The sequence below is a fragment of the Cololabis saira genome, chromosome 3 (genome assembly GCF_033807715.1).
Source record: "Cololabis saira isolate AMF1-May2022 chromosome 3, fColSai1.1, whole genome shotgun sequence".
NCBI lineage: Eukaryota > Metazoa > Chordata > Actinopteri > Beloniformes > Belonidae > Cololabis > Cololabis saira.
The window spans coordinates 38664104-38686956 of NC_084589.1; the positions used below are offsets into that span (position 1 = coordinate 38664104).

A 22853-nucleotide genomic window follows, 5' to 3' on the forward strand; every position below is an offset into this window, starting at 1 on the left:
CATGGGAGAGGGCGGAGCTTGTGGCAGCAGGAGAGAAAAATCTCACATCTAACGATACTTTTCAACTTTCAGCTGCTTGTTTTGTCTCCAAGCGTTTAGTTCTTAACGGCGTCTGAAAAGTCGCTAAATCTAGCTACAGTCGACCGGAAGCGAGGAACTTTTAACCTGTTTAAATTAACTAACAAGGCAGGGAAACAATACTTTTCCAGGAAAACTTAACCCTTTCCAGGACATTTGTATGGAGAGAAAATCGACTCAAAACATTTGTGTGTCCGTACTACTTGATTTATGTGTCCTTAGCTCTTGATTTGTGTGTGTGTATTATCTGATTTGTGCGTATTATTAGATTTCTGCGTGCATAACTTGCTCAAAGTTACGGACAAAACGATAATTAAGAATTCAAAAAGCCTCGTTTAATATGCACAAATTGCCTGATACACACACACAAACATATAGATACGGACAAATGGTTTTGAGACTCTTTTCACGCCTCCAAGAAGCCTCTTAGATTCGTCCGTACATGGTGCATTTAAGTACTGGTGGAAGGCTGGGTCATCTGAATTTTCATTTGAGTCAAGCATGATTTCCCTGATACTTATTTGAATCGAATACTATGCACAAATCAAGTAATACGCACACACAAAGGTTTTCAGACGATTTTCTCTCCATACATTTGAAATTTTTGTCTCATTTTCCATATGTTTTCCAGGACTGGAAAATTGACCACTCGTTTTTCCAGGTTTTCCAGGACGCATGGGAACCCTGCAAGAAGTTCCCCTGCCTGAAGGTGGACCCTGATCCCGTATTCAATCAATCAAACTCTATTTGTATAGCACCTTTCATCCAGGTACATGAAATACAAAGTGCTTTGACATTTTGACTGAAAAATAAGCATAATAAAAACAAAAATAAAAACTGGGAGACCAATGCACACTGACATACAATATAGTTAATTAAAATGAAATAATGATAAAAGTTCAAGGATTAAGGCTAAAAAATAATCAGTTCTCAACAATAAAAATAATAAAAACATTACAAGAAATAGATAAATAAATAAAACAAATACCTCTAAAAAATGTTAAAACAGAATAAAACTATAACATTTGATGCTACATAAAAGCCAGACCAAAGAGATGAGTTTTTAGTCTACATTTTAGTGACTAATACTACGTATTAATCATGTTAGGAGCACCGTCTGGGTTGATCGTTAGGCTGAGGTCACGTCCTGGTCGGGAGTAAACGGGTGAACTCTTGGCACTTTATCTTTATGTGTCACAACTTGAAGACGCTTGCCGAGGAGCCACTTGTCCTACCACCAGCGGTGACCTTAACACACCAAACATCTGGAACCGTCCCCATCTGAGCTACAGCTAACGGGAGGATTCATCCCTGCAAAGGGGATCCCTGCAAACTCACCTAGAACAGAATGTGCCAAACCTTAATTTGAGTCACTTTATTACAAATTATTTTGTTCTGCAGCACACATGTGCGTCCTGCTCTTGTTAATCCATCCCTTTACCCATGTTTGTGGTCTTTTCTTTTATTTGCTTCTCTTTCCGATCAAATCACAAGCAGCCTGCTCTGCTGCTGCTGTTTGGTGTGTGATTAGGCCTCATTTCCTGTGTGTGTTTTGTTGACACAATGGCTTGGAGACCGAGGGGATGTGATCTGTTAATACAGTTAACAGCAGACTGATTATGCTCCGTTAGGTCTTTATCCACAGCCCAGATGTCCGAACACAGCTCGGCGTTACCGCCCCTGACTGTGATGTCAGCAGTCATTCACATAAACCACCCCCCTAATTATGCATAAAAATGTTTCGTTGGTTCAGTTTGAGTATTTAAAGATTAATCCCCGTTCCTGGTCATGTACATGAAATCTTTGAAAAGTAAAACTGTCCTTTTTATGTACCGGGCTTTAATTATGGTGTTTTTCTTCATCATGAGGGTCAGTAGAGACCTCTAATGGTCGTTTAAGGAACTGCACCCTGCTTTCACGTCAACGAGGAAAACCAAAAGTTTCTTGTTTGTGCAGAACTGGCAACATTTCTTTATACTGAAGTTAAAATTCTGTTCGCTGTGCTTTAAAGGAGCTTGAGGCCGGATTGTGGCAGGATTTATGAAAAAAATCCGTATACATTTTAAGTTTTCTAGTAATAATGTCAGATGAAGCGTTCCAAACCCAAAAGAATGAGCCCTCTAGTGTATCTCTCCGTTGCCTTGAACAGGCTGTGTGCTGCAAAATGTGCTGCGCTGTCCTGCGGATGTGACGTCACATGACGCTGCATGCAGGTTCTCCCCGTTCTCCCGTGCCGGCTTCACTGTTGGCTGCAGTACCCCCAACGGCCGTCGTGGTGAAAGGTGGCGCTAGAGAGTCTCATTTCTTAAAAGGAGCCTCAAGCTCCTTTAATTCTACAGTTTTGAAAACGGAAAAATGTCCAGAGGGCGTATTCGTAGCGGGGAAGGGAGGGTTTACCTTGCACTTTGCTGTGTTTCAAGCGAGAAGCTGACACTTGGTCTTTCACATGAAATGTTGCCCCCATTTGGTTGGGAGTGGTATTACTACAAAGTGTGTCTTTAACCAAACGCACCTTTTATTTTGTGTTAATACACCATTTCAACTGTTCTTTTTCATCCATTCACATGACTCTTGACGTCCCAGATTGAGAGAAGTGTCTCGGATTTGTAGGCCAGCCTCTGTCACTGTCAGTTCCATTCTTTATTGCACGCAATGTTTGATTCGTCTTGTAGACATTTTTCTCCAAATATAGTCCCCCGCCCGCTGCACGTCCCACTCCTGAGTTCTGACAGGGATAATCTGCACCAGTACTCACTCTGACAGATTAATCATGGCGGGAGATGCAGATTTCTTTCTGAGTGGCCTTCCTGTCTCTCACACTCATTCTTCTTCTTTCATCTGCTCATCTTTGTCACACACAAACCCTTTCAGAGCCCACTGTAAACTCTCCAAAGTGCTGGGCGTTCAGATTCCTACTTTAGTCTGCTCCAGTGCCTTGAGTTGTGACAGTTTCATTGTTTTGCGACTTTATTTCTATCTTGCTATTTCTGGATGTGGATGGAAAAGGAGGTATGTTGAGCCGTACACGAGTCCAGCAACACGTGTGGAAAAAATGTTGGATGCTCAGCCTTGAACAAGAGGAGGGATGGCATGTTTACAACCGCTGCAGATCTATTAAAACCAGCCACAAATCTCCCACTTCTCAACATCAGATGGATTTGCTGCGAGCTCACTACCTAAACCACCCAAAGCCCACCCCCAATCTCTTTTTTTCCATCACGTCCTCCTTTCCACCATTTATCCAGGGGCTATTTTCGAGGCTGTCAAGAATGGTGGATGGCTTCCTGGTGAATCAAAGCTGATAACTAACCAGCAAAAAGCCCAGAGCCATTACACTGGAAAGGAGTGGATGTCTTAGAAAATTGCAGGCCTCTACAGAACCTACTCCTGACTGACAGCGTCTGCTGCGCCATTATAACCCGAAGCTGTGTGCAGCGGCGGCAGCCTGCGGCTTCTTCTGAGAGGGAATGTACCTGTTGGTGGACGGAAACAAGCTCACCACTTAACTCTGCTGCAGACTGACATTTCAAGAGAGGAGGCACTTGATATGCAAATGGAGACAACTGCAATAACTTAAGAAAGACTTTGTTGTTCACGGCTCAGCCACCGCCGTAAAGAAACGTACATCTACTGTAGTTAATGGTTCTAAAATGTAATTACCATCTGCATTAATTGAATGCGGCGAACATGAACGGCTGCTCCGAGACAACTACAAGAATTAATGTTGTGTGGAGAGGCAGCCGAGCGTGCGTGCACATTAATTTCAGACGCCGCTGCGATCGCTGACACTTATCCGACCCCTGGCGATGAAGAGCGCCGGCGAAGCCCCGACGACCGACGGAGGGCAGGTGCGGGTTTCTGGTTAGAAACGGAGGAGCCGCCACGAAAAACATGTGTAGCGACTGTTGCTCATCTGAACGAGATCATCAACCATTATTTCAGGGAAAACAGCTCCGTCTTGTACTGTATCTGGGCCGGTGCTGATTAATTAGCCGTGTTGTGCTGTTGTGTTGTGGCATTTTCAGAGAGGGAAGGCGAGGGGGTTGTAGCGAGAGAAAAAAAACACCAAGGTAATTAATCAGTAATGCTGTGAAAGGCCGGTAGACGTGACCAGCTGGGGGTGGGGGGGTAAGCAATCTGTCAGTGTGCTGATGGAAATACTACATATGTCAGAGCTCAAAGTTTGTTACTAAAGAACAACAGATCCTAAAACATTGCTGCAGAGTTACAGCCACACTGGTTGTGTAGAAAAGACTTATTCTACATGGAAATGTTCTTACATGCAACCAGACGGCGGACACGGCCTCCGATGAACCGTTAAAGTCTGGCCAAAACATAATTCCTTACATGCACCTCTTCATTAAGACTAAGTTATTGTTATCCAAGGTAAAAGCACAAGTCTTAACATGTAAATAAGAATATTTTGGAGCTACTAGGAAGTTTATTTTGACACTTTGGTGCAGGATTTGAAGTCTTCTGGGAGTATGGGCTGAAATAAGCTCCTGCTGTAAATGCTTTACAGGATTAGAAGGCGAATCTTTTCAGGAGGTGTATTTCAGCATATTTCAGGATAAAAATGAAAACGATCAAAGAAATGCTGTTGACCTCAAGTAGCTCCTAGGATTTACCTAATTTAATTCAATGCCCGACTTTGCATAGTGATTATTTTTATTAATCAATTTTATCTTCTCATTGTTTGCAGTGTAAAGCAGTTCCCCACGGATAATCTACTGAGTTTATCCTCTCTAGTGTCGCCGGCCGTCTCACGCAAACTCAGGGCAAGGGATGAAAAATGTGACGTGGCCCTTGGTTGGTCTCGAAATACAACTATAGTTAAATCACAGTATAGACATAGATCACAACTGGCTTTGACTGTAATACTGTAATTAATCACACTGAAATGGGACTTGCTTGTTTTCTCTAGAAAGTGGCCTGGATTGACTTTTATTGTGAATTGGCACTATACCATATTTAAAAAAACAAAACAAGCCAGAACTGATATGAATCACCGCTATGTTGGTTTGAAGTGAAGCCCTTGCGTGTTTCTGAGAACACACAAGGCTTTTGACCACAATCGGCGGTTCGCTCTCATAACGGCTGGGAGCAATGAGTCAGCACAGGCTTTGCTGAGGTACCGTTACGTCTGCGAGGAGGTTTTCCACCCAACACAGCAGTTAGAGCTGCTGCCGGTGGAGACACAGCTGCACCAGCTGCTCACAGCTTAGCTCAGCAAAGATTTAGGCCAACGTCAGGCTAATTTCTGTGAAAATCTATTGTATTTCTTTGCCAAATAGCTTTGTTACATATTCTTTTAAACTACTTTATCATATAATGAGTTGTTTTGAATCAGCTGAACAATTTCTCTTAATGCAAACAGTCTTTTTGACATGTTTTATTCAGACTTTAGATAACATCATAGCAAAGCTGAGACAGAGCTGATAAAAGATGATATTTATCTGAACCCGGACTCAGGTAAAGAATCAGTTCTGGTGCTGCTTGATCTTAGTTCAGCCTTTGATGCTGTGGACCATAAAATCCTCCCTGACAGAACTGGTTGAGGATATCAGGACACTGGGATCATATCTTGAAGGCAGGGGCTTTGTCGTTATAAATCTGAGCTAATCCCCATGACATCAGGCGTCCCTCAGGGGTCAATACTTGGACCACTGTAATTTTTCCAATTCAAAAATGGAAGAATAAAAAGTGTTGCCCATTTTATATCATAAACAAATGTCAAGAGTCAGAGATCTCTTGTTCAAACCAGATGTAGAGCTCATTTGTGCCTTCATCTCCTGCAGGATCGACCACAGTAACTGTCTTTTTTTTTAGTCTTGAGCCAATTCAGAACACTGCTGCCAAAGTTCCTGAAGAACCTGAAGAACCAAGCACATCATCCCTGTTCTCTAGTACCGGCTACCAGCTCTGATGTTAGTTAGGGGTCACGATAAACTTCTGATCAGAATATAAACCAAGTCGGGCTCTGAGATCTTCAGGGGGCGGCTGGGAGAACCTGGAGTCGAATTATATTGTTAAAATTCAAACGTGTTCCAAGTATAGCTGTCTCATGTTGTGGTTTACCTTCAAAAGGTTCAATATTGGCTTAAACTGTCATCATTTCAAGCTGTCCAGGTGCCATTTTAAGAGGTGCACAACTGATTAAACAGTAAATAAAAGTTTGCACGGAGCAGTCGTGCCATGCTTTCTCTTTCTCTTGCAGGTTTGTACATGCAGATCTTACCTATAAACCTAAAGCCCAGATCAACGACGCCCAAGCATCTATCCTCCCATGGGGTTAAGTCTGCCCCTCTTAGATGCCATTCATTAAAAGAAATCATCTAATAGTCACCATCGTTGTGACACTAGACTGGAAGTAAATGTGCCATAAACACCAGAGTGAGCAGAGAGCAGAGGGGGAGGCCGGAGGTGGTGCTCACTGTTGAACACAGAAAATAGATTTATGCTGCATGGTCTAATGGACCCGGGGAGCTCCTGAGTCACGATCAGAGCAAAACAACCCTATTTCCTTCTTTAGGCTCCACTTCTTGTTGTTATGGCACCATCTATTTTATCCATGGTTTTATTACCTATTGTTTTAAATGTAATTTCCTTTCGTTTAATGGATTTAACTTTTGTATTAGTTTCATTTATAAAAAAGATGATATTTTTGTCTGTTTGATTGAATCCTCAGAAGCTCTTTAAAAAAAAGACTGTGTCATTTTTATCATTTTTGAAATCCATAAAAACAAAAAAAAAAAAAAAAGAAGATATATATATATATATATATATATATATATATATATATATATATATATATATATATATATATATATGTATATATATACATACATACATATATATATTGCAAAATAAACATATGATATATTAAAATATATATTATATATGCTATATATTAAAAATGCATATAGATGCCTTAGGTTTTTACCAACTTGGCATTAAACATTAATATATATGCGGACAAAAAAAAAGAAATCCATAAAAACACCTCCTCCTGCTCAAGTTATTTGATTATAACATTTTCAACACTGAACATCAGCAAGCAATGGTTTAGTCAGAACATATCTCTAAAAAAAAAATCTAAAGTACCGGTAAGTATAAATCTTTAACACCCAAGTCCCCGAGGAAAGTCTCAAAAAAGGATGTGGTGGGTGTTCCTGCAGGTTCTCCTGCCCGCCAGCAGAGGGCACTAGAGGTCAAACGTTGGTCAAGGTCCCGTCACAGGCAGATGAGGATGATTACCTGTTAGTCTTGATCATTGGAGTCGGCAACACACAGGTGAGTCTCCATCCATAGGTGGCCAAGGACTGGAGCAAAGGGATATAATCAGCTTTCACCTGCAGACCCTGCAGAGAAAACAAGGTCCATTTTAGCACAAATAACCCCCAAAACTGCAAACTTCAACATGACCATTCTTTTTCTCTTCAACACTTCTGCGATAACAGAGCAAGGCATGAAATAGCATCAAGCTCTTGCGGGTTCGTCTGGGAAAAAAGCCCCCCCCCCTCCTCAGATATCTACTGCATGCAGTCTGTGTTTTGAAAGCAAAGTACAGAGAAAAGACCAAAACCTGTGACATAAATCAACTGCTACAGAAACTCCCTGGCTGCCATGAGTCAACACGGCAACAATCTTTATTCATGACAAGTCGGCACAGCGAGTCCTTCAGCAAACAGACTGCTCATGTGAAGCTGCTCCCTTTATGGCGAGCGAGTTAATGGTATCTGAACAGTTTAATGAGCCGCCGTGTCATTCGCCTCGGCGACGGATTTCAGTCAAGAACAAACATTTTAATAGTCATTTTGACTTCTGAGTTAAAAAACACAAAAAAATCATCAACTTTCAGAACAAACACGTGTTCTGTTTGGAGAGGACGAGTGTGTGTGTGCGTGTCAGTGTGGTTTGCCATCGTGCCGCGATAAGCATCTGCAGAAAATGAAAAACCGCGGCTTGTGTCAGAGAGATCTCTTATGCACCTTCACACGCACGCAGCTGCTTGTAATTATAGACACCTTTTCTCCAGGGTTCATGGAGGTACGGAGTGCAAAATAATGATAATTTTGGAAACACTAGAGTAAAACAGAACTGAAAGCCTTCAGGCAGGAAACGATTGATCGCAGGAAGTGCAGACCGTTACACTCAGAAGTTCAGGTATGACTCAGAAAGGGAGTGAACACGAGCGAGACACGATCTCGATATAAATCTCTTCTGAGAGCACCGATCAACCCCGTGAGAAGACCTGAGAGACAACCACACTTGTGCACGCTACATTAACCATGCATGTACTACAAAGTGTGAACATGTCTGATTTGAGCTGCAGCAGGTTTTTCAGGTGGAGGAAGTTCAGCAGCCGCCTCCACCGGCCCGGGTCGGTTCCCCCCTGAAGGAACCAGCCAAGGAAGAAATCCATAAATATCTGCTAGTTGAATTGAAATAACACTTTATTTATCCCTGAAGGTAACTTCCATTCTTTGAGAATAAATTAGTGAAGGAAAAATTCCACAATTAAAAATAATAATAAGAGAAAAGAAAGTCATGTGGGACAGAAATAAAACTAGTCGGGGTGCAGCAGAGAGCTGAGTCGTGAAGTCTCCAGAGATCCCCAGAGATCACCGTGACTGAGTCTCCTGGTAACAACTGAGCCGGTGACATCACACGCAGCCAGATACCTCAGATGAGTCAGCTCGTGGTGTATTTCATGGATGGAAATTCAGTTTAACCCAGACGTATCCTGGATGTCGCTTCTGAGTGAACTGCAGCCCCCCCCCCGTCGTTCACTCCTGAAACCTCAGCAGACACCAGAATAAGCTCCTTCAGCTACGTCTCTAATAACTTCGCCATTTCCTCATCACACTCCTCCACTTTATTTGTCGGTGAGCTTTCCTCTTCATGATCGAGGGGAATTACTGATTCTAACTTCCTCTTCCTTTCTCTCCATTACTGAAGAGTATTAGGAACCATGCAGGAGAAAAACTAAAGTCGAAATGTCGAGATTAATGTTGAAATACAATTTCAAGAATAAAGTCGAAATTTCGTGAATAAAGTCGAAATTTTGTGAATAAAGTCGAAATTTTGTGAATAAAGTTGAAATTTCGAGAATAAAGTTGAAATACAATTTCGTGAATAAAGTCGAAATTGTACTTCAACATTATTCTCGACATTTCGGCTTTTTTTCTCGACATTTCGACTTTTTTCTCAAAGTGCATAATGAAAAAAAAATCTTCCTCCTTTAAAATATTATTTTTATTTTTCTCCTGCCTGGCCCTACTACTCTTCTGTACTCCATTTCAGTCCAGTTCTACATCCTTGACACCCCACTTCAGCTCATCTGAACATGGGACCTTATTCCAGGCACTACTTGTGTGTGTTTATGCAACTTTTCCGTTGTCATGGTTACTGACTATAACCGATGTGAAAACATGCCTAAACTACGATCACAAGTCTCTCGAAGCAGCAGATCCCCCCATCAGCGTTGAAAATGCTTCAAAAACCCTCAACTTGGGCCCATGTATTGAGGTTACAGTCCTCTTGCAGCAGTTGCAGGTTTGAGTCCCGGCCTGCGTCCATTTGCTGCATGTCGTCCCAACTCTCTCTCTTTCTACCCCCTTCTTGTGCAGACTTTGAATAAAGGCCACAAAAGCCACAAAATCTTTAAGAAGAACAACAAAAAAAACTTAACCGTGACTTTTAAAAACCCTCAACTGAAGATAAAACCAAAAAAGCTCAGAATGACGATTCAAGAGGACTCAAAGGAAAAGCCCGGGGAATCTTTGAGTGGGAACAGAACATGCTGTTTCAGCTAATTTGTCCAAATGCAGGCTGTTTTTTCCTTCTTCCCCTGGACTTCAAATGCATAGATTCTTCAAATGTCCCGAAACTAATGTTTTTTTGTAGGTTTGCACCAAGAAAAGTTAATGCATGCAAGAGCACCGCGTTAATCGTAGCTCCTACTTCTGCTGACGGCGTACAGAAATATTCTGATTAATATGCAAACAACAAATGAGAACACTTCAACCACAGAGTTTATTTGCACTCTGAATACAAATAAACTAAACAAATATACATTTTACAAGGAAAAAAAGGTAATTATTACTTGATCCTAGCTTGGGGATTATTCCTCCAACGTTATCTCTCTCTACTTTGGTCGATAACTCAGGATTTCAGATTATCAGATGCAGGAGTTTAGAGTTTAGTTCCCAGAACTGGATCCAAGTCTACCGACGGTGCTTCAGGGGCCAAATCCACTACGTTTACGTTCACGAGCAAATCTTTGTTTTAATCATGCTTTGTGAAGCACTTTGAATCACCTTGTTGTTGACTTGTGATGTACAAATAAACGTGCTTTGCCTTGGTTGGCTCCAATCACAGACCTATAATAAACTATGTCATTAAGTTCAATGAAATCTGCTGTATAAATACAATTACCATTGCTAGTACGTCTGTAAAGTTTCCACCGTACATGAGAGGGAGGTTTAACCTCCAATCCACGGTTGGTTGATTTATGAACAAAGATAATATAATTAATATTATCATTTGTTTTGTTTCTGTTTAAAGAAAAACAACGGCAGCTCGGATGTGTTATGACCGAGGATTCCTGACGCGACTCCTTCAGGAGGAATGAGCCCCTAAAAGAGCCTGGATCCTGGAAAAGGTCCTGGAAGTCTGTCACAGGGGGGTTGCTAACCTGCAGGTTTTCCTGTAAACGTGTTTCCAAGGAGCAGAAACACAACGAAGCACAGGCTTCATGACATATCTGATGGTTGGAGCTACAACGTGACGGAGAAAGGTAAAGGACCCCTTCATCTTTTTCTATTTTTTCCTCCAGGCCACCACTCACTTAAATAAAGGCATCTCAGCCCCGCTTCTAAAAGACATGTAAGGAACACTTTATTTCATTTTTCATTCCTGCCATCCTGTAAATACTCAGAGGTGTCAAAAGTATTCACATTCATTACTCAGGTAGAAGTATAGATACCAGAGTTTAAAAATACTCCTGTAGAAGTTGAAGTATCAACTCAAGTTTTTTACTCAAGTAAAAGTATAAAAGTACTGGTTTCAAAACTACTTAAAGTATAAAAGTAATGTAAGGGGGGAAAAAGCCATTAAGGACAAAAGCCATTGAAAATTAATGCATCTTAGTGTAATGCAAATATATTAAAGAACCATATATGTGTACTATTGAGCATTAACATGTGTTTCAGAGAGCAGGAGATATGATGACTAGTTGCCTATAAGTATTGTAATGGTGCAAAAAGTCAATCTTCAGAGGCATGTTATCATTTATCCTAACCTTTATTGGAATATACATCCAAGTTTAGTTGCAGGAATCTGAGGGAACGGATGTAAGAACAAAACTGGACAAGAACATCTGAAACAACCACAACCAAATTCACTCTATCCGGATGGAGCAATTTAACTGGATAGTTTTTTTTAAAGGCCGAAATGAAATAGAGTAACGAGGCTGTTGTTAAAATGTAAGGAGTAAAAAGTACAGATAATTGTGTGAAAATGTAAGGAGTAAAAGTAAAAAGTCATCTGAAAAATAATTACTCCAGTGAAGTATAGATATAAATTAAAATTTCTACTCAAGTAAGGTAACAAAGTATTTGTACTTCGTTACTTGACACCTCTGTAAATACTCCTGGTCATTGTACACATTACATACATATTATAAATTTTTTTAACCTACTTATTATATATTTTTTTTCTATTTTTATTTTTAATTTGTTATTTAATTGCTCAGTGGTGCTGTTTTTACCAGGTCAAATCCCTGTGTACATTGTACTTGGCGAATGAAACGATTTCTGATTCTGATTTCTGATCTATTGCACCACAATAGTACGAGCAGCACTACTATGATTCTAATAGACTTATACTTGTTGTATTAAAGTAAAATGAGAGTTTTGCCAATTTTTCTGCAAACAACACTGTTGTCACGTCCTGTAGGAGTGTACTTGTGCTACTGCTTGTCCACTCACCCCTCCCGCACCCAAACTGTGAATCATTAGAATACAAAACCGCTGCTCAGGACCTTATTTACCCAAGTATTCATTCATCAGTTCTTTCGGGGAGCGGAGCATTTCTCTTGCTCATGCTGGAATCTCTCCCAGAAACAGGCCTCTTTCCAAGTCTGTCCAGAGAGAAAATTGAGAAATAATTTCCCCGTAATGGCTTGCTGTTGTTCGGAGGAGCTGAGCGTTAATCACAGCCTCTGGAGTCGAGCTCCTCTGCTCCCCCTGACTTATTATGCACCTTGCTGCATCAGCATCCCGGCTTCAGGCCGCAGCCCCAAACAGAGTAATCACATCTCTGCCGTCCGCGTTATCTGAGTCCGACCGTGAAGATGGGCCACACAGAGGAGCTGGAGTTTACCACGGCACTTTTCAAACGTTTAAGAACATACAATCAGATGTTTTATTTCTCTGTTTCTGAGCCTTCCTCCTGTCCTTGCCAGGTGAATAATAGACAAGGCAAGGCAAGTTTATTTGTATAGCACAATTCAACACAAGGTAATTCAAAGTGCTTTACATCAAGATTAAGAGAGGTAAGACACAATTAAACAGTAAATAACAAATAAAATGAAATAAAATGATAAGAGATAAAATAATAAAAAGCACAAGTTGTTAAAAAGTAAGGGCAGTAGAGTACAGCAGGTACACATCTCGTTCTTAAAATGGCAAGAATTACGTTTCCATACGGTCAAAACGTACAAAGACTAGGCCTGTGTTGAAAAAATCGATTTCCCAATTCTAAATCGATTCTCATATTAATTCCTAAAAATCGATTCATATGTTTAAAGATCGATTTTTTTTCTTATTTTTTTCTTTTATTCATTTATGTTTTTTTTTTTTTTTTCATCATTACATTACAACTTTTGGTTATTTTTTTGTTTATCCCCAAAAAAGGAATGTTTTGTCGGACACGAGAATAACTGGTGCCATGTTTTTGCCTTTAAATATGTTTAAAGGTATGAAAACATTAAAGTGTTAGGTTATAATTGCATACATTGTCTATATTTCATTACTTTATATACTGTCTTGGGGTTACATTTGCAAAAAATGCTAAAAACCAAATTCTCAAAAATTAAAAACCAAAATAGACCGAAAATGGAACAAATAAAAACGGAATGTGGGAAAAAATAAAACCGATTTCATACGTCTCTGTTTTCTCCCTGGATCTGTTTGGTAATTCTGGTCCACGATGTTTCTGAAAGCAGTTCTATCAGCATTCTGGGAGCTGATTGGTCCTTACAGCATCATTAACTGCCAATACTTACTGTTGAATCTCAATATAATACTAGTAGTAATATTTTGCATAACTATAGTCATATAATTCATGCAACAGCTAAAAAACAGTTTTAATAACACTAACCCAAATCAATATCGGAATCGAATCGAATCGGATCGAATCAAATCTTGATAATCGATTCTGAATCTTAAGAATCGGAATCGAATCGATTCTTGACCTTTGAATCGATCCCCAGCCCTAATAAAGACCGGGTCAAATACAGTATTACAAAAGTAATATGTGCCGATTCGTGCTGTGAATCAAACCAATTTGACAATTCTACGTCACAATGCCTGCATTCAGGGCTTGTCAATGACATGGAGCCAAGGTGAGCGCTGATCTTTTCCCTTTCATTTTTAGGGCAATTTTTTTTTAAAATAAGGATGTATTTGACAGTATTTGGGATCTGAGAGCGAGTGTGTTTCAGCTGAGGAGGGTGAAGCCGGCCAGCCGGCAGACGCACAGCTCGGTTGTTTTTCATTAACCCTCAGACAACCAGAATAAACCCTGATTGTGTTTTTTCAGATGGTCGAGGTCGGCAAGTTTGCGGGGCGCTGTAATGATGAAGCAAATGTCTTTAAAAGAGGGCACTCATGTAGGGACGGCGGTGGACTCGCTCAACCTGCAGCGTTGTCACAGCAACAGAGGATCCTGCACCTGCTTTCCAAAGCGAGAACCTGTGAGCGTCAGCGGCTCTTTCTCTCAGTTTCAAACATAACGCTGATTGGATATAATCATCCTAACGCGAGATTCACTTTGTTTTAGCTCAAAGTTTGAGATGAAAAGTTCCCTCCTGTACGCTGGGAGCATCCGCCGTTCACGCAGCCTCCGACTGAACCTCATCACTGCAGCAGCAGACTGTTTTAAAGTACGACTTTTATTGTTTTATTTATCTTTTCCGACGTTCTTTCCTACCTAATCCCTCAGGGGGCCTTTTATAAGCTTAAAACTGGATTACCGCAACAATAATAAATCTCACAGAGTGCATCCAGTCTTTAGCTTTTACGAGGCATTAGTCTGCTTTTGAGTCAGCACTCAGCTACGTTCTGTAACCTGATAAGACATGATGAGCTAGTTTAGAAAACAAGGGATCAGATGGTTCCTGGTCATCAAGAGTCACTCAGAGCTTTTATTGTGCTCTTGAACAGGAAGAATCAACATACAAGCATCTGATGGTTGGAGCTGATATTTCATACCGGGGGGCTTCTGAGATCAGAACGTCTCCGGCTTGAATTATCAAAGAGAGCCGAGAATGAAGTTCGGAGCTCTGATCTCTGTATCTGCTCTGCTGTGCTGCTGAAACACAGCCTTACCTTCCTTTTTTCTTTAACCAAAAAATTAAAAATTGAAGGTTAAAGAGATTTTGTCAAACCACAGGAGAAAGGAAAAAAGAGATTAAGTGCTACTTCAGCAGACTTGGGTTCGTTCACGATATAAACAAGCAGCGCATGTTACACTGCTAGGCGGTGGAGAGGAGTCTGAGTCAAATACAGATTCAATTCTCTATTAAAAGGAAAATATATGATCTTAAATATTTTTTTTTTTTTGTTTCTTTACCAGCAAAGTAGAAAAATATAGAGGTACTTGAAATATCACTCTTTGTTCTCTTTTTTGCAGAGGCATGCAGGACAAGACACTCTAACAACTACATTTGGACATCAAACTTGTCAAAATCAAGTGTGAACCATGAAAAGACTGCCCGACTGCCAGAATCCACCGCACCAAACGAGACTGAGTAGCGGGATGTAAGACGCCAGCAGGTGAGGCTGTGGGACTTCCACGTCCAGGCTGACAGACCAGCACAACCAAGGACACTGTGGTCCAAAAGTTTCCAGAGGAAGGCAGAAGTGGTAGATGTAGCAAATGACGGCCATCAAGAAGCTGGAGAAATACCGGGGGGTGGAGGAAGAGATGGAAAAGACGTGACCTCCCAGCTGGAAGAATGGCTCCGGCTGAAATCCATAAATTCTTCAATATTTTTGTCTTGAAATGTGGGAATGAACGCCCTGGCTGCAGTTTGGTGTTGTAAACATCATCTGATCGGCCTGTTTTGAAATATTTTGAGAACTCCAATCAAAACCGATTGAACTATCAGTCGATTCTCTGATATCCATCAGCGTTTTTGACCCCACCAATTCCCAAATAGTAAATGTTACTGATTTAAATTGGACTTACAGTAATTTTTAGATGAAACATGAATTTTAAATATTAAAGATACACAATTATCGACTTGAAATTACATTATTTACCATTCTAGTAATCAGATTACACCGTATATCAGCATCACTGAAATGGACCTGATGCTTAATCAATCACAACGATATGCAAATATTATTTAAAGGCCAATGCTCCATATATTTATACAAGGCCGTTATAAGCACAAAACTGTAATTAAATACAGACACATGCAGATGCACCAAAACATTAAATCAAACGTCTTGGAGCACCTGTGTGCCAAGGCCGCCCCCCCATCGCGCAGCTACACCGCCATCAACACGATGTCTGGCAGAAGGGTGAAGGGTTTCTCACCAGCAGGAAGAGTGTAAATTGCTCCGTGGACTGCATGTAGGTCAGCGGCCGTCTCGCCTCGCTCACAGGAGACGGAGACATCAGGAGCAGGTGACTCGCCGGCCACAGCTGTCACGCCCCGACAGGACCCCGTCACATGAACAGAGGATGACTCTATTTTGGACACGACACCAAAGAACCGACTCCAGGCAGCACAAATCTGCTCGCCGGTTTCTCACGGCAACGACGTGAAGTGAACTCGGTGGACTTTGTTTGAACCTGATTTGCAGAAAACAAACAACAACCGACTCTGTGTGTCCGTGTGTGAGAGAGCGTCTTTGTGCGTCCTAATACCATTTCTTCAAAGATTCCTTCCCTGTGACGCCGGAGCTCTGATGCGGGGCCCTAATCCCATTTTAGACATAATTTAGTTTGTGGGGTCTGTGAAGCGCTGCGCTTCAAAGCCGGGATGCAAGTGAATCTTCGGAGTGAGCGACAACAATGTCGCTGCTAGGCTTCTTTCCTGCTTCGACTTTGGACGGCAGCTCTTCAAACCTGGACTCTGCAAACCTTCATCTGTGCGAGGCGTCTCTGCCGGGACGCCTTTCTTCTTCAGGGTTTGAAAAACCATCAAAAGCCGTCCTCAGCATGGTGAAGAGGACATTTTATTTATTCAAAATCCTGACATCGGGAGAGCAAAGCGTAAAAACTGTTTTCAAAGTTTTTATGTTTTATCAGTTAGTTCTTCCCTTAAGAAAAGAATACAGTATTTTCCGCACTATAAGGCCCTTAAAATTTTTTTTCTCAAAAACCAGCAGGTGCGCCTTATGTACGAACATTGTTGTGCTCACTGACCTGGAACCAGTTTTATTTAGAACCCTGACATCAAAAATCTGTCAAATGTTTTAGTGACTTTGGTAGCGACGAAGCTGCTTGATTGCTTGATGGTCGGACCTTCAGTTGACACATTAAAGTCCACCTTGCTAAAAAATGCAATGCAATTTCCAAAAAAACAAAACAAAGTTAGAAAGGAAACTGTAGTAACTTTACACACTGTTTTTAAAACACAACATACTGTGTCGTCTAAGGCCCCATTTACACGTAGCAAAAACGGTGGCGTTTTCATACGTTTTGGCCGTTCGTTTACACGGAAACGAAGCTCAAAGTCACCAAAAACGATAATTTCTGAAAAGTCCGGCCAAAGTGGAGATTTTCAAAAACTCCGTTTTCACGTTTGCTTGTAAACGGAGGGAAACGGACATTTAGGCTTCAGAACATCACATTATGCGACAGAAACGTGACCAGCGTCATGATTGCGACCTGCGTTTACAATTTGTTTGGCCACCGTCAATATTTTCTCGTATTTTACCTGTTTTATATTCTAAAGTCTCACTTAAAAGTAACTCCACTTCTCTGTCACTCCAAACAAAAGACTCTCATTCCGTCTTGGAAGTAAAGCCTGAATTATGGTCCCGCGTTAAATCGGTGTAACGCGGAACCATAAATCAGCCTTAACTGGAAGTTACACGTGTCATTTGTTGATTTTTTTCCAGGATTCTGATTGGCTAGCATGACTTTATGCTTCTCGTTACACTGCCCCCTGTAGGTTTGGCTGCTCATAGCACCTTAACAGCGTATTTATGCGGGTTCGTGTAAATTAAGAGATTTTGAAAACGATCTTGTGTATCTGATGGAATTTTTCAAAACGTAGAGGGGGAAATATCCGTTTTTCTAAATACCCGGCTATGTGTAAACATGGCTTAAATGTCACCCACACATTTTTGGTTGTTTGTTTCAAAATAAGCGTCTAAAAAAAAAAGGGGGCTTGGTTATAGTCATGTTAATATTGTTAATGAAGAGCAGGACATTTTGTTTAAACACTTAAGTCTGATAAAATTTTAAAGAAAAAGTAAAATAGTACATCTTAAAATAGATGGGATGGCCGGATGGAACGACAGCAGCATAAATGTAACTTAGAAGGGTTAAAAAAAAAACAAAAAAAGTGACATTTTCTATGAATCAGAGTTACCGTATTTTTCAGACTATAAGGCACTTAAAATCATTAAATTTTCTCAAAAATCAGCAGTGCGCCTTATGTATCAATGTTGTTGTGGTCACTGACCTGAAACCAGTTTCATGTGGAACACTGAGCTCAGAAATCTGTCAAAGTGTTTTAGTGGCTTTGGTAGCGATGAAGCCGCTTGATTGATGGTGGGACCGTTCAGACACATTAAAGTCGGTCCTTGGTTGGATACGGGTTGCAGCCTCAGACAACGATAGATTAACTGATTATGTAGCGTTGCCGAGTAACCATCATCCAACACCTGGTCAACGTTACCTTACTGTAATCAGACGTCAAGCCAATGTTTGGTTTTTAGCATAAACCCAGTTTTCAAATCTACATCATAGTCCATTTATAATCAAATGTTGGAATACAACGTTGTTCCAACCTCATACTAACTTCAGGTGGCAACGATGAACCAATCAGAGAACAGGACGTAGTACGGCTCTTACCTCCACTTTTTATTGGTGGATTTGTGGAAGATGAATGATTTAAAATGTGAATATTTTACTGTTTTAGTTAAACTGAACGATATTCTCAGTTATTGTGAATGAGTTGAATAAAGTTCGACTCACCAGACTGTTTTGTTTCACTTTATATATATGTTTTATCATGCGCCTTATGTTCATTGATATTGTGCCTTATGGTCCACAAAATACGGTAACTCAATTTGCCTTTGCCACCAAACCCACACAATATCTCATTTTAACGCTCTAAACCCCTAAAACCAAACATTTCTTCATGACATAAGAAGTTGTATAAAACATCGATAACCAGTTCAGAGGAGTAATAATTTTTTACTGCCATCATACAGTGCAGAAACAAACCCTGGCTGTTTCTAATTCAAGTTAAAGACGTCCTTGACAGTGTTATTGCTCTGGTTAGAGTTGTTTTAAAGCGTCGGTCAAGACGCACGTAACAGAGCATCAATCTCCGGTACTTGTGATCAAGCAGAACCGGTTCTGTTTCACTGCCAGGGGTTTAAGGATTTGCTGCATGTGTCACTGTGACATGAAATTGATTGGATTTCTTTTCTTTTTTTCTCGTGCAACTCAAATTCATTCACCTCCATTGATCCGATTTTGCAGCACACGCTCTCAAAGCGCACAAGATTGCCTGCATGACTGGATACCAGTTCTAAGTGTCAATCTGTTTTTTAGTTTTTTTTTTTAGACTTGGGACCCTTTAAGAAGGATCCTGTATAGAGACATCGATCTCAGAGCTCCACATCAGAGACATCCCTCTTAAACAGGCACTTTGCCGGAGTAACGGGTCTCAGTAATTTAAAAGTCCTGGGGAGGGGAACGAAGCCTGCTCGGGCTTCTGCGACCTTCGTCCCGCTGACTGATGTTCTCTGCAGACCAAACTGTGAGCGTGGTTTTGAAAAATGCACAAAGTCAGTAATGCGTTGCAACTGCATGCTGGTGCCATGGAAACGGTGCTAAAAGAGTCAATAGCTGCGTCCGAAATGCCATACTTCTATCCTAATGAGTATGCAAAAACAGTATTGGTGCGTCCGAGATGCCATATACTAAACTAACTAACTAAAGTATATACTCAAAAAGTATACTTAATTTTGGCACACTTTTGAGTAAATATCAGCTGGGAGGGAATATGTCAAAAATCATAAAGATTGTGCACTTGGTGACAAGTTTTTGATATTTGGCATGGTGTTAGGTATGGACATAAGGTTTTCAAAAACCACCGCAAACAAATTGGGATGGCCCCCTAGTGGCTGGTTTGCAGAAAATTCAAAATGGCTCCCGCTGAAAAGACCAAAGGTCATATCTCAGCTTCTCTTAGTCCTAGATTATTGTTTATTGTCACTTTCTCTACTTGTTTTGGTGCTAGGAATTCAATTCTGAGATATATTTCCTATTTCAAGGTCATGTTGAAGGTCAAATTTAATTTTCAAGGTCATTTTTTGCACAAAAAACTGCATATCTCTAGAATTAAGTCACATAGAAAGATTATATAGGGCTCTAGACACCTATTTTCACCCCCAAGGAATGCAATTTTCTGTTTATTGGACAGGTCACTATCGCTGTGTCAATCTCATTGGGTGAGTGCAGTGGCATTCATTCAGGCTTAAAGCTAGGGTCTACGATTTTACATATTGTACATTTTTATCAAAATAATTTATAAGGTTGTTATGGCCCAATAGTGTTTCCTATGAAATATGATTAGCAAAAAGAACCAAAAGAAAATATTTCTTCTATCTGCTGTAATCCTGCAAAGAAGTCAACCAATAGGCGCCATTCGGCCCGAACGGTGCCTATTGGTCAATGTGCTTGATTGCCAGTGATTGGACAGTCCTCACCTACTCCCCGCCTCCCAAAGTACGGCAACACGAAGGACATTTGAGAGAGAATATTTGCCGAAGCGGCACTTGTTTTTGGTCCTGCTGGCTCCCGTACCAGAGGGCGTGTGTTGGAGGCGGGAGCTTCATGTGAGGCAAAGCACGGGGAAGGGAGTTTGTGTGGGGAGTAGGTGTCTTTTTTTTTTTTTTAAACTCAAGATCATAGACCCTAGCTTTAAGATGAACGTAACCTCAGAACTAAGTCACAGTGAAAGAATAGGATTTTATTAAAATAACACACACAAAAAACATCAGCTGTGCATATTTAAACTCACTTAAAATCTACAATGCCTGTCTCTATGGCCTTGTTTATTGGGCTCAGAGTATGAAATCGGAGCTACTTCACTCTTCATTATTAGTGTAGCCTCCCTCACACTTACAAAAGTTGGTACAGCGGAGTCCAGCTCCGTAGCATTTACAGTTTCCCTTACAGGAAACCACACAGCCACAGTGAAGGAGAAGTGCGCATCCCTTGCTGACATCTTCCAGATCTGTCCAATATGGCACCTACACTTTGGTTCTGGCATTCCATTCCCAACCCCAATCACATGGGTCTGGAATCTTAGGAGTTTTGGGGAGGGATTGCTTCCAGCTTGCCATGCTGGAATAAGGCGTGCTGGGTCGGGGGGATTGAATCCAGTGACTTGAGGCTATGGGTGAAAACAAGCTTCCTGGCTTCATTGACTGACTCTACACTGCAGTCCTTGCTATACATTAGAACAGTCCAGCGTTCGAGATGTCGCATATGCACTGATTCCAGTGTGACGCTGGTTGGGTCTTGGGTGATTTCAATGAGGGTGTTGGTGACTTAAGGAAAAGCTGTCCATGCATTCCATGTGTTTTTTTTGCCAACTTAAAACATTGCTGATACAACGTTACACCCGGTGAATGCGTGGAAGAAGGGCAGTGCTTGGCATTTTTGAGGTCCCAGCATTTCTGAGATGTGGTGAATTGGAATATCTTTATATGCTTTTCCTGATCCAAAGCCAATCCACAGTTCTGAGAGGCCCGGCTCCTTGAACAGGTTGATGGCCTGCACCACTACATCACTATCTACTGTCTTTAGGTAAGCCTTGGAGCATGGATTCAATGTGCTCAAATACATAAACAAACAAAACAAACAAAAAGGCTTGTAGGTTAGTTGGTTTGTTGCTCAGGACAAGGTCAGCCTTTGTTGTGAGAAGGTGGTACTCTGAGCCAGCTGTGATCTTTGAAGGTTCTGACTAAGGTACTGAAACAGCTGGTCTTTATTTTGACTGTCCTTGAGGAACTTCTGCCATTGAGCTCCCTTTGGCAGAGGCATCTTAGCAGACACTCATGTTCGACACCCTGCAGTCCCACCCCGCTTGACATGAGTTTGGGATTTGAGACTTGCCTCTATATATTTATTCCAGACCGCATCCACTCTTGTCGTTCTGTCAGTCATCAGGCTGCGCAAGTAGGGTAGCAAGTGCATTTGAGTGTACTCTCCAAACACTCTGGCACGCTGGGTCTTGATGATATGTATAACTGCTGCCATATCAAGCAACTACAGAAGCCTCTTTGGCTGATGGAGAGGGGCCAGGACCAGGCATTCCTGGTAGGCATCCACGAATATCTGACTTGGTTCCTGACCGGAGCTTGCCTTGATCAGACAAGGATGGAGGCTCACGCTGATTCTCGTGCTCAAAGAATTCATCGATGTCTAGATCAGGACGGGCTTGTAGGGACAAGAAGACCTTGGTGATTAGAGCTGCATTTGCCTTGGCAGAACCCAGCTTGCTTGCAGGCCACCTCAAACTCATCAATGGCCCGTAGAAAACTAGGTTTCAAGAACTCGATGATCTCCTTCTCCTCTTGCTGACCATAGAGGCCTTTGATCCACTATCTTCCTTTAGAAATTTGATGCTGTGCTTCTGACTTTGATCAAGTGCCATTAATGTGAACTTCTTTTCACCACGTTGTACGACAAACTTGCCCTCCATGGAAGCCTCATGTACTGATGGGTGGGTATCTGGTAGACGTGCCATCTTTCAAGAAGACTGGCATCCAGAGGGCATAGTTTGTATGTCCAAAGGCAAATAACCATGGCCACAGATCCTCACAAGCTTTCAGGGTTAGTGGCCAATTGCCCACTTGCTGACCCTGGATGAGGCGGCAGTTGATCATCAGGTAGTCTCTCACTGTCAGCCAGTAAGAGATTATTGGAGCATTACTCATAAGTCGATGTCGACTCAACACCCGGTCCCAGCCAGACCCAGCCAACAGCTTACGCCCAGACTCTTGGGACATCATCTTGATGTGAAGGAAGCCCATGAAGCACACCATCTTTGATTCACCAACCTCATTAGGGAACTTCCACTGACATTTTTCTGTTGGGCATACAGAGGACAGTCATCTGCTATGACTGGAATCTGGCCAGGATTCACAAACTCTGTTGCCTTCATGACCACAAGCATTGAGGGTTTCTGCGCCCAATGCTTGACATCTTCATGGCTTTGGCCATGTGAGATGAACCCAGAGTAGGTCACTGGTGTGTTCCATCATTTTCTATCAGGACCTTGT

The 22853-nt window shown here is 41.4% G+C and overlaps 1 protein-coding gene across 1 annotated transcript in view; it reads right to left on the reverse strand.

Annotated features, from left to right (window-relative positions):
- LOC133439349 (raftlin-like) overlaps positions 1 to 22853 on the reverse strand; it is a 205955-nt gene that overhangs the window by 4637 nt on the left and 178465 nt on the right. Inside the window, exon 8 of the mRNA XM_061717474.1 lies at positions 7336 to 7439. Coding sequence (XP_061573458.1) covers positions 7336 to 7439 — 104 coding nt within the window. The remainder of the gene's footprint in view (positions 1 to 7335; positions 7440 to 22853) is intronic.